The following is a 13,617-nucleotide window of genomic DNA, read 5'->3' as shown; positions in this document are numbered from 1 at the left end:
ATTAAAATTATACACTGGATCAAACAATTCATAACTTCATTTAAATTTTCATAATTGTACAGATAATGAGCATTATATGAGGAAAAAATGTATTCAAACTCAGTATAATGTAATTCAAATAGGTTTCAGGGAAACATTATACAAATATTTTCTGATGGGCACTATTTTCTTATTGTGTATGGGAGGAATTTAATTTCGTGGAACCGCAATCTCAACTTTTGTTCTTGAATAATAATATATTGTTAATTTTTCTGTTCTTTTGTTTTGGTTTTATTGTTAACTTTGGTCTTGAATAATAATATAAGTGCTTCAGAACCCATTGCGATGTATAAAAGTACAAAGTTAGATTTTTTAATTTCTATATTCAAGGCTCTTTCTAATGTTAAAACTATTGCAATAAAACCATAATTAACGGACACCCATCTCATGAAAATGTGAAAGTGTCCGAGCAAGAAGTATAAAAATTTCCACCTCATATAATATTGAAAATTAAGAAATCTATATTTAACAGTCTTATTTATTTTTTTGTAAATAAACACCTACATTAATTTTAAAGTTATTCTTGATAATAATCATGGAAATAGCAACGAACTCATCATTGTAAACGTACATACCATCAATGTTATTTCTAATAGATATTAGAAAATTTGATAGTTTTAGAGGTATAGTTTTTTAAAACCAGTTTTGTTTTCAGATACAGAAAAATAAACATTTTCTGGATTTATCTCCGGAACAATAGAGACGCAACTGGTAAATTTAGTGAAATTGCCTTTATTGAATTGGTGGGCTCAGAAATGAATTTACTAAATATTTGTAAATCGACACAATTTTCCTCACATATATCTAGTAAGTGCACTTTGGATCCCACAAACCCAATCAAGTTTAATTTCATAAAACCTGCAGTTACGTTATCATAGTTCCGGAGCAGCGATGTCTATTAGTACTTAAATTGAAGCTAGAGAGATTTGCCATAAAGGAGTTTCTAATGCTTATTTTCATTCGTTGCAGTTTACGTCATATTTGCCAAAATAAATTTATAAAATATTTATTGGAGGAAGATATTCCGGGTCAATAAAGGTTTCAAAATAGTTACAAAAAACTATTTATTGTTAACCAACGTTTCTCCCCACTTTACAAGGCTTTGCCAGGCCTGATAAGAATGATGTTGATGTTGATAACCAACTAAATGTTGGTAATAAGAATGTTGTTGGTAACTGAACATCATTCTTATCAGCCCTGACGAAGCCTTGTAAAGTGGGGCGAAACCTTGATTACAATAAATAGTTTTTGGTACTATTTTGAAACATTTATTGAACAAACCCTAGATTATCTTCCTCCAACATACTTCATACAATCAACTATCTTATTCCAATATAAAATTTAGATTTATCATTATTTGGAAAAAAAAAAATGTTTTTTTGAAGAACTTTCGAGAACTAATGGACATTGCTCCATGAGAGCTCAGATTTTAGCAAATCTATACTGTTTTAAAAGAAAGGTATTATTAATTTTTTATCCTGCGGCAAATAGCTTTAAAAATACCGAGCAAAGAGTTAAAAACTTTAGATTTTAATTATTTTCGGATGCTATATTCTTTTTTTTTAAATAAATAATTATTCTCATTATGCATGCAGTTTTAATTAAATTGATACCACACAAGATTTTTTAATTGATTTCTGAAAAAAATACTAAGATGGAGGCAAAAAAATGTATTTTGCTAGCTTAGATTTTTTCAAGACTTTTAGTATTCCTAACATCTACTTTCTCCCTTTATCTCTTCTACTATTATGAGGTTCCCTTAAAAGTTTCGATAACTACATCCTATAACAGGGTTCCTATCTTATTATGTAGGAAAACTAATGTCTTTATGAGTAATTTTATTTGCCTACTATCAACGAGCGTAAAGGATTTTGGGTTTTAAGGATTGTGTATGGGAGGAATTTAATTTCGTAGATCCGCGATTCTCAACATTTGTTCTTGAATAATAATATATTATTAATTTTGTTAATTTTGCTGTTCTTTTATTTTGGTTTTTTTGTTAACTTTGGTCTTGAATAATAATACATTGTTCTTGAATAATAATAACACATTGTTTTTTAACAAGAATATATTTATTTGTTTTTGGATCAGCCCACGTACAAATAGAGTACCCAGTACTGTGACCAAAGTTATTCTACATGTAAGAGTAATATATTGAAAATCATTTTTAAAAAAATACAACTAAGCTAGGCTATTTACATTTCTTACAGTAAAAAAAAAAAAGCTAAAACAAAGAGACAAAAACTACACTAATTGAAAAGATAAGGATTCAGACCTTTAGTTTGAGGTTTTGGTAATATAAATAAATAAATGTTTAAGATCCAGTTATTGTGGATGTTTTAGTGGGAACTAACAGAAGTTCAAACAAATAATTTGGGCTGATAATGTTGAATTTGGGTATGTATCGGTTTATGTTGTTTTGGTACGCCGAATGACTGGAAAAAAACAACAATCCTCCAATGCCGTCCCATCACTAGCTGGACAAGGCTTTTGTGGGTTCAAGTATTTATGTATTTGTGTACCACAATTGACAGTGATTGGATATTTCCCGAAAATCATAAGTCGGACAATAATCCCTTATAACTCTTAGGAGCGTCTAATGTAGGTCGACTCACGTAGTAACGAGAGATCTTTGCACTTGTCGAATTCCCTGTAAACTTCCAATTTCTCCCTCATTCTGATTTTAATAATAACCGGATCATTAAATAATGTCAGGACAAATATTCCGAACCTCTCCAAACGTTTTCTAAGCTGTTACCTAATTATATTACAAACTCATCTGGTTGGTGCTATTCAGCTGCAGTAACTTTAACAACATTGTTTCGCCAAGCGAATACAACTCATGTTTTTAATAACCCGACATTGGTTGCTGTAAAATGTGATATCCCCCGGATAGAACATCTAATCTAATCATAAAGTATGTTCATTAACCTTTAGTACGTTCATTATTACTGCTCTATTTTCATGAAACTTGCTTCAGCAGCAATTGCCCAAATCTCTAACAAATATCTTGTTCTAATTAAAATGCTCCAAGAATTTTTCCCCGTCAAGGACGACTACTAACAACTGTTCAAGACACGTTAAGGCTCTTAGACACGTGACTGCACTACAATCACGTGCGTCAGTCCTCGTGTAGATAACACGAGATGTCAATCAACTTTTATTTCTTGTTTTTTTTATTTTATAGACTAATTATACCTCTTTGGAATTAGAACGCGTCAGCGCTCAATTCAACCGGTACCTGTTTGGAGAAACGGCTCTCATAACAGTATGAATAACTTCCTCATATTTTTCTTTCTTGTGATAAAACTCGTTGATGAGGTCATCTACTAATATGTATATAATAGCTACTTTAAGTGGCACCCTTCTCATCAAATTACTTAAGTTCATTATTTGCCGTGTTTTCTACGCATAAGAATACTATTAAATTGGAAGTGAATTTCCGTCAAAATTTCGCTGTCAAAATTGTTAATCTCGATTTTTTTAAAATGTGTGCATCCCATATATAATTTTAAAACCAGCAGCTACATTATATGATAATAAAAAATATTGTTATTTTGATCAACGAATGAAGTATTATTGGCGCCCTCGAAATTCGTTTCATATAAATAAGCGGAGTAATTCTCTCTGATTAAAAACATAGCATTTTTTATTTTGAGCAATAGTTGTTCTGTCCTTTAAAGTGTTAAATTGCCTTTTACGAAATGTCACAATCTCTCAAAAGGAAATTATAACACCAAACATAATATGAATGAAAGAATGCCTTTTTTTGTCATTATCTCCTCTTTTGAGATCGTCTGTCTGTCTCAAACTTAGGATAAATAAAGCTACTACGGAGGGCAGGAGTGGCGGATCTATAACTTGAATTTTAATATTCTTATTTTGGAATATCACACTTTCTCCATCAAACCCCAATACCACTACAACCCAGTCTTGGGTTTGGCACTTGATCAAGAAGTATTGTCACTTGAGTATTTGTGCTGTCTTAATTTCGATTCAAATAAAACGAAACTAAAACAGGGCTATCTCCATCTAATTTAGCGTTGAAAATTCGTAAATAAATTGAATTATTTTAGAGAAGTTGGGGCCTCAACTTTCTCTCACCTTCGCTACTTCTCAGTTTTTGGATCATACCGCATCCCTTGCTCCACCCTTAATTGTAATTGTGCTTATTTCGGTGAAACCAAAAACCTCTTAAAAGACCGTATCAAACAACACAAATATTCTGTTTCCTCACATAATCATTCGGCCTCAAACCTTTCGGAACATTCTCTTTCTTTAAATCATTCCTTCGATTTTGAAAAAAACGTCTAGTATATACAGTTCGTAACCATGACAAAAGGCTCATCTATGAAAACTTCTATATTCAATTAGAACCTTCTTCTGTCAATTTAAAAACTGACCAGTACAATTCATCGTTAACATTTTCACAAATAGTTAATTTATTAAAAATGTAATTTTTTCGCCCACTTTGTTACGTATTGTTTCACTTTTTAAACTATTTCTAAAACATTTGTCGTCACCCTCTTATACCTTTTCTCTTTTTAACAGCTTTTAAATATCCAAATACTTATAACGCATGCCATCTTCCGGCAACTTCGTCATTCTTGTAACGTATTTTTTAACATTTTCTAAAACCATTTGTCGTCTCCCCCTTACACGCTTTCCTCTTTTAAATATTTTCTACTTTTTATTTTTAATTTTTTACTCATTTGTAACGTTTATTCCAAAATAACTCGTCATTTTCGTAACGAATTTTTTATTCTATCTAGCCGTTTGCGGCGCGGAGCTTACTTGGCTGTCTGATTTGCTTCTAGCAGGAGCGTTTTATGTTTTTTTCTCTATTCTTTTCATGATTTTCCTTACCCACGGTATTAGTTATGTTCACCATATATTATTATTGTTATGTTTATATTCACTTCTTTTATTTCTTTACCTAATATTATGGTTATATATTTCATTAGTTACATATATTTCTTACTCTCAATTTTCTTTTTCTTTCCATAATGTTAATTTTTAAATTATTAATAAACTAAAATATTCATATTCCTTTGCACTATATAACTTCAAATTTTTTCTTTCTTTCTTTTTTACTATATCATGTAAATATATGTAATTTATATATGTCCGATCACAGTTTGCTGTGTAATGTAGCGACCCGATGTATTTGGGCAGCGAGTATAAACAAAGTATTACTCTCTCTCTCTTGACCGCACCCCCTAACTATCTTCTCCTCATATAATTTGTCCACGGTCAACTATCTCTCATCATTATCCTCAATTTTTAAGTCCTTACGTACCTACAGTCTCCTTCAACTTGAGTACAACCTTCATTAACAATTGTGAAAAAACTGAGAAAACAAAAAAAATTGTCAAGAAATATGCTTCTTTAGACCTTTAGGGTGAAAATTACGAATTTTTTTCTCGTAAAAACAAAGGACAGGGTACCCCAATCTGTTTGTGTGGTACGAAAAAGCAATCCTGTTTCTTGCAGTTGCTTTAACCTACAGACAATTCGAAGCGTCCACTAAAACGTATTGTCCCATTGTGAGTGAAAGGGTAAAGAGTAAAAAATTTGTATTTTAATTGAGTTGGTATTACATAAGTACCTTTTGGTGGATTCAACGCTTTTCTCGCACCAAACCACTTTTTGTCTTTATTTATTTTTTTCTTGCAGTTTTTTAGGTTTAGAAATGATTTAATTTTTTAAGATAGTTTAAAAAATGTCTATTCCCACTCCTTCCTTGTATTCATTGTAAATACAATATATCACACTGAGTGAGTGGGACCAACATGTTTCGCTAATCACACAACCTCCTACAGTTGGATTATTTTGTTCGATGACGCAACAGATATACGAGAACTGTAAAGGTGGATCCACATGTTGGCCGCTCGCCACGGATCGGAGGCTCGTACAAATGCTCGGCAAACAAGGAGCGGCCCATCCACATGTCAGTGTTATTCAGAGAGACAAGCATGGCGGACGTACTAGTCGTTTCAGCCATTGCACTTGGATTGTATTATTTTTATTACAAAAAAAAGAAAATGAAAGGAAATTAAATATAAATAAATAAGATTAAATATAAAACTTATTATAAAAAGTCCCAACAAACACCTTTAACCTCCTAACAGCTCTCAGTTGCAACTAGACAAAGAACAATGGTGTAGATGCTACACGAGCGCTCTCACGAACCCCTTTGATCTGTGGCCAAAAAACCGACTCTCGACGGCTCGGCAACGAGCCTAGGCCAACCAAGCCAAGCCACCCATCCACATGCTCGCGTATGTCTGAGTTCGCCATGGCTCGGCCAACATGTAGAGGCCCCTTAAAGCAGTATAATTTTATTGGTTCTTCGGTTGACAGTTGGAGAGGATATCTAAATCAAAATTTCGTAAATATTCATTTCTGGACTAGAAAAGAGTTAATATCAATAATGGTTATTTTGAAGCATCTAACCGACAAAATAATTTTAAGTTTTGTTTTTTTTCTACTCCTCAGTATTTCTTTTTCAAACATTGTCATACGAGCCAGGCCCTCTCTTAGAGATACTTGTCTATGCTTATACACAAAATAAATTTAATAATAGAACATCATCTTGTCTATTCTTTTGTTTGTATATATTTTATGAGAGTTTTTTATTTTTTTTTATTATTATTATTTTTTTTATTTATTGATTTTAATTTTTTTTTTTTTATTTTAGTATGTATGAGATCATTCATCAATATTACCTATTGTCCACAACTGTGTGGCAGATTGTAATATCTATCAATAAATAAATCTATCAATAAAAAATAATAGAACAGTATATTAAAAAAAAATGATATAAAGGCTAAGATAAATTATGAATATTACAGTGAGTTTTACGGTGTCATAACATATACAATAGTAGTAAGAGAGATATAAATAAGCATCAGATATCAATTTGATAGGAGAAGGACCAAAACCTATGATTTCCCAACAATTTAGACCAAACTATACTTTGAAATATGAAGATGGTCGGGAGGTGCGGTTAATAAAAAAAATAGTTAACAAATATTTTTTTGAGTTGAAAAACATCCAACGAGTGACTTACAGAAACAGAAACGGGTCACACGACAGTCCTGATGAAGCTCTACAAAGTGAGGCAAATAAATATTTGTTAACTATTTTTCTGTTCATTTTTGATCGTTTAATTTTAAGATAATATTTAAATCTTCATAGTCTCATATGCAGCGTTACTTACTAAAATATAAATACTTTTTGAACATAAATTGAAAGAATAAAACATTCAACGCTAAACTTCCATCAGTACGGACTAACCACGGAGTGTTTGTTTACAAGAACTGACACACCTGCTTATGCCCTTGGCGTGCCAGCTCAAGGCACATTCCACATTCCTTTCCGCGTCTTTTAATTTAACTTTGTGCTCTAACCGAAACTACTAAATAGCTCTACGTAAATTTGATCTTAATTAAACTTATATGTTTAATGAAAATTTAGAAAAAAAAAAAAAATTAACATCCCCGAATCTAAGATATCTTCAAAACATCGATAAGTCAGAAAGATTTTTACCAACAAGCTATAGGTACATTAACATAAAAATACACATTTTCGCGAAGCATACAAACGTAACTGCTGAAAAATAAGCCATATTTTGACTTATGGAAAGTAGTAATTGATTAACAACGAGGCATGTTATTTAATGTATTTTACTAGGCATTATAGATGGAAATAGGTAAGGAATTCCGAAAGGAAGAGGAACGGAGTAGAAAGTATTTTCAAAGGAAGCAGTTCTCTGTGAGTGATGGAATACAAGTATAAATATTGATTGGTTGTGTTCTGGTAGTCCAAGAGTGGATAGAGGAACGTAAGGATTTCAGTGATATAGGAAGGTTTATTATTTCTTAGGCGCTGAAAGAGGAAAGAATCATAGGAATATAGCCGTTGAAAAAAAGGGTAAAGGGGGTTTAGGTCGGAATAATTGCCACAGACAAGCATGTATCGGGAAACCCAAAAAATAAAACTTATGAAGGAGTTCATAAGACGCTTCAATTTTTCTTGAAGTTCATCAGCGAGTCAATGTATTGTGTTTCAACAACTAGCTGTATTTACAAGAAATGTCCACTCGAACATGAAAACCCCCATTTCGCTAAGCGAACAAACTAAAATACAAGGTTAATTACTGAAAAATAAAAATAATTTTGAAAGGAATATGATCCGGGTGCGGTCAAAAAAACTTAAATAGTAGAAATATACTATTTTAATGAGGCTTATTAAAATGGTATATTTCTACTATTTGAGTTTTTTGACCGCACCCGGACCATATTCCTTTCATCTTTACACAAGGTCAATCAATTATCTTCCAGTAAAATTTATTTTAATCCATTAACTAATTGTAAAACGATATATGTCATTTAGTATTTTACTTCATTGATTTAAATATTTTACTAGCTCATTAGTCACGAAATGCGCGTTTCGAAGAAGGTTTATGTCTGCTGGGGAAGTATTGCCGCCCTTACGACACCATGATTTTTATTTGAGTTAATAAAAAAATATTTGATGAATAATGAAAAAAATATTTTCACTAGGGCCTGCAGTGAGGCCGAAAAACGACATGAAACGTCTCGGATTCGGTTCCCACCCGGTAGGTAAATATCTCACTCTGATCAGTATGATGTGGCAATATCTAGGCAGCTGACAGTGGTGTGTAAAAAGAATCACTTAGCCCACTTATCGAACTATTTTCCTTTGCTAGTACAAGTGCATAGTATAAGAGCCCGGTGGGAAAAAGTCAGTTATTTCACTCCAATTTTTTATTAATTTAATAAAACTACGTTTTTTTACATTAAAAAAACACATTACGTTTACACGTTTATTACAAGTCAAAATTGATGAGTCTCCCAAGTTTAGTTAGAGGGAATACAAAACGTAAAAGTAAAAAAAAAAAAAACTTATTTTTTATTAGAACTATATCTAACTACCACCGACCCTAGAAAACCTAATACAACTTCAACATTAACGTAAAGTAAATTTACTAAAATATGAGCCCTATAAAAGCTTTTTACAATAGTTCCCCAAATATACTTTTTCGAAAGCAATATTTCATAAGAAATCTATTGAAAAATCAGTAGCTACTGAATTTATTTTGGGAAAGCTATATCTCAGGAACCATTTGACATACAGATGTCTCCCAGCACTCAAATTAAAGTTGAACGTACGATAATGTAGTTTACAGCGTTTATCTTCGCAGGAGTAGTAGTTTAATAGTTAATTTTTTTCTGAATAACTATAAATCAATACATTTTAGCAAATATCATGAAATATACTTTTCTACGAAGATAAACGTCATAGACTACATTAGCACATTTAACTAGCTTTAATTTGAGTGCTAATAGACATCTATTCATCTCATAGTTCCTGAAATATAGATTTCCGGAAATAAATTCACTAACTACCGATTTTTCAGTAATTTGTTTTTTTAATGTTGCTTTTAAAAAATCTGTACCTAGAGAACAGTGAAAAATTATTCTTTTTAACGTTTTAAAAAAGTCGCTATTTTTATTCCCCCTAAGTATACATGGCAGACTCTTCAATTTTTAATTGTAATTATACATAGTTTTAAACACTAAAGTAATCAAAAGTCAGGATGAAATTATTTATTTTTTTCTCTTCTTGGGCTCTTGTACTATTAGTACAGCTTTTACGATCAATCTAAACTGAACCTTATTGGACCAAATTACAAGAGAAAAAAACATTTTTTATTAGAATTAGAAGACGGCAGCGCAAGATACACCAACATTGAAACCGGGAACTCAGGTATCAAGCAAGGAAAGGCTTTGACCCTTCAGCCCAAAGCAGTAGAATTTAACCTGGATTTTATTGCTCTTTGTCTGTTGTTATAAACTCTGGTGGTACTTCAGGTCGTTGTGTCCTATCTTCGGCCATATATCACCTTGAAATATTCATGGCATAGGCAAAGATAAGTAGCACTGTTGGTACATAAAATCGATAAGATAATGAAATAACTTAGAAAATCTTATCGAGGAACGCCAAGATGTTTATCACTGATTCAGAAAAGATCGAATATAATACTAAAATATAATACAATTCCTTTATTGTCCAAAGCTATGAACAAAGAAAGAAAGCGTTTTCATAAATAATTTTTATCTATTATGAACAAGATCTTAAATGTTTTGTTTTTAATATTATACAGTTTTATTATAATTTAAAATCACTTGAAATTTATAATAATTTTTATTTTGCATCTTTGGAGATCAACGCATTAATATTTAAACATTTAACTAGGAAAAATCAACAATTAAATCTAACTGAAAACATATAATACATCATATGTTTATTTATTATAAACATGTATTGTATGTATAATATATGACGTTATGTATGATGTTAATATATATTGCTATTATTTATTATTAAGGTTACCTTTGCAAAATTCTGCTAGAATCTGGAATATTTAATTACTAGATAAAAAATATATGCAGCCATTAAATAAGATAATAAATAAATTAGGATCTTCTATTATAAAATCAATTAATAATTCATCACATAAGCTCTTTAACAGGTTATTTGACATTATTGATGAACAAAAATATTAAATTCAAATAAATTTTTTTAAATTTATTTCAAGACAATTATTTCTGTAGCTTGGAGCATCAACAACTTAACACCGTTTTTTGAGGATTCTAGTTTTTATGTAATATTGTCTATAGAAGACTAAACTTTTACATCCAAAAATTATGGTCTCAGAAAGAAACCTTTAACTACTGTATTTTTGTATAATAACAATTTATGCTCATCATAATTTCTGAAAACCCTTGATTTCAGTTTTACTGAATTTTATATTGGACATTTGTTGTTGCTCCTCCTCCAAGTCACTAATATATTACATTAATTATAGATCTTATAATTATTATAATATTTTACTCACTAAAAATGTTGTTTCAGCTCCTGGGTATAATATGCATGGCATGCGCATCTCCTGCACTTCTTACGGGTACACATTGGTTCCTGTTTGTGGCTGTGATGAGCTTCATTGCCACATTGATTTGGGTTTTCATCTACCTTTTATCGATAAGGGAAGCATTAACTCTTCCAATCAACTGGATTCTCACTGTAAGTTTTAATTAGTAGGATGATTATATTCAGACAAACAAAATGAAATATTTGTTATATCCAAATGTTATGTATTTATTACACTACATATTAAGATGTAAAAGGGAATTAAATCTAAATTTAAAAGTTACAAATTAAGTAAATTAAAGTTACAAGTAACTAACGAATATGAATAATTCAGGAATTTACTCCATGCTTAGTAAATCCCATCTAATTTTATTTTTAAAGTTTGGATCAAGTTAAATATACTACATAATAGATTTTATAACTTATAATTTATTAATTTAACTTTTATTATTTAATAATAAATACATTTATTTTAAAAAATGGAGAAAATAGCAGGTCTTCTTTAAGGAAAAACATGTTGCTAAGGACATTCAGACCACTATTGTGAGTTTGATTCACACAGGAAGAAAACAATATCTTTAGAAGCACATGAAAGTAGTCAACTCTATAATGTAGCAATTGATTTTCCTATTATGGGTATAACTTGGAGATGTAAAGACTTGAAACTAATTATCGTATTCCCAAAAAAGTTTTTTATAATTAAATCAAAAACTAGACTTGAAAAATCAGATTTTTATTATTTTATCGCATTTAATTTTTTTTTTAATTAGAAAGAGACTATATGAATGCAGAAAGTAAATATAAACCTTGCAGAAATAAAATCAAAGTACAAAAGATGGTATTAGGTGAAACTTCGGTTTTTTTTAAACAAGTCATTCATCATTCCATTTTCATACATAAATGTAATAACTAAATCGATAATTGAAAAAGAGTGAATAAAACATACGGTAATCTGATTACATGATATCTTGGTCTAAATAAATATTTTTTAAATTTATAGTTTCATTATTTATTTTATTTAATTTTATCATCTAGTTATTTTTAATTTCTTTAATTTTTTTTCTGTTTGAATTATAATCCGCTATGAATACCAAAATGTTTACTTACATTGGAAATTCAGGTAATGTGCGATACATGTGTACAAAATTTATATCAAATACATGACCCTTGCTTAGGGATTCATAGAAGAAAAAAATCCATATTTTGATTTATGTATGTTAACGCATTTTTTTATTATTAATTTACCCTAGCTATATATGAAATATATAGCATGGGGAAGTATTTTTTAAAATTCATGATAAGCAGGTATGAACCTTTCTCAGTACTTTAAACAATGCTTATATTACCAATGAGAAATTTAAGAATAAGGTTTTAAGAAAAACTAAATTGAAAAATTCAGCCTAAGAATACTAATAAAAATAATATAATAATAGAAAACAAATTTCAACTTTCAGAATTCATTTTTTTTTTTCAATTCCAGAGTCTATTTTCTATTTTTTTTTTTAAGATTGGTAATAAATAAACTTAAAAAATTGACAAAAACTGTAGTACAGGTGGTTTATTACGGTGTAGGACACTAATAAAACTTTTAAAAAACTAATTGTTCAAAAGCCGATTTTTGAATCCTATTACTACCTCAAGTCTAGGTTTGTGTACTTATCCCCTTTACAAAGTAAATACAGAAATATACTTCGTTTTTTCTAATTTACTTCAATTACTGTTTTTACTATTTATATTAAACTGCTGGATGAATTTAAGTACATTCAATTACCTACATTAGTACATTTAATTATGAACTGCTCAAACTTTCTTAAAGCACTGGTATTTCTCAGTTAATTCATGATTCGTTTTAATTTATCAATTACAGAAGTCAGGAGGCATTACAGATCACAGAGCCATAGGATAAAGTGCCATCTTTATCTATCTTCATTTATTGGAAGAGTTGCATTGAGCTACAGGCTAGTTCACTGACTTAATGAAAACATAAGTTATATGCTTGAAGATTTTTTTTCTCCATTCAAAATCAAAGATCACTAGATATAAATTTATAAAGAATAATTCATAATAGTTATTGTTTTTAAATTTATTTTTTGTTTATAGGAAGTGGTGAATACTGGAATCATGACAGTACTATACTTCACAGCATTTATTGTTCAGCTCTCAATATGGTCGCCAGGCTACAGCAATTATTACAGAGCACCAAACATTGCTGCTGGGGTAATTTTTTTATTACTGCTTTAATTATTTTTTACTATACATATTCTTAATAAATGAACATTATTTTTAAAGTAAAATTACATTAAAGTAAAATTACACAAATTGTAGTTAAAATTAATTATTAAACATTTATATATTATAATTTAACATTATTCAAAAAGATCACGGAAGAAACCTTTTCAACCACATTAAGTCCATATATTTCCAATCGATTACAAAAAAGATATCATAAACATTATAATAGATATGGAAAATATTATAAATGATCTGGATTCTACTGATAACCATAAAAACAGGATCAGAAATAATAAGAATATAATGAGAAAAATTTGCACCAAAAAAAAAACAATAAAGTTATTTGTAATACAGTTATATTTTATTTTATAAGGGTATATATAATAT

At 29.8% G+C, this 13,617-nt stretch overlaps 1 protein-coding gene across 1 annotated transcript in view; it reads left to right on the top strand.

Moving 5' to 3' along the window:
• The window catches only part of LOC106678157 (CKLF-like MARVEL transmembrane domain-containing protein 4), a 90,695-nt gene that overhangs the window by 67,589 nt on the left and 9,489 nt on the right, over positions 1-13,617 (top strand). Inside the window, exons 2-3 of the mRNA XM_014416521.3 lie at positions 10,984-11,151; positions 13,099-13,215. Coding sequence (XP_014272007.1) covers positions 10,984-11,151; positions 13,099-13,215 — 285 coding nt within the window. The remainder of the gene's footprint in view (positions 1-10,983; positions 11,152-13,098; positions 13,216-13,617) is intronic.

This window comes from Halyomorpha halys, unplaced genomic scaffold, assembly GCF_000696795.3.
Source record: "Halyomorpha halys isolate HHAL.00 unplaced genomic scaffold, Hhal_1.1 Scaffold126.1, whole genome shotgun sequence".
Classification (NCBI taxonomy): domain Eukaryota; kingdom Metazoa; phylum Arthropoda; class Insecta; order Hemiptera; family Pentatomidae; genus Halyomorpha; species Halyomorpha halys.
Note: the sequence above shows the minus strand (reverse complement) of the source record. Positions and strands in the feature narration are given on the sequence as shown.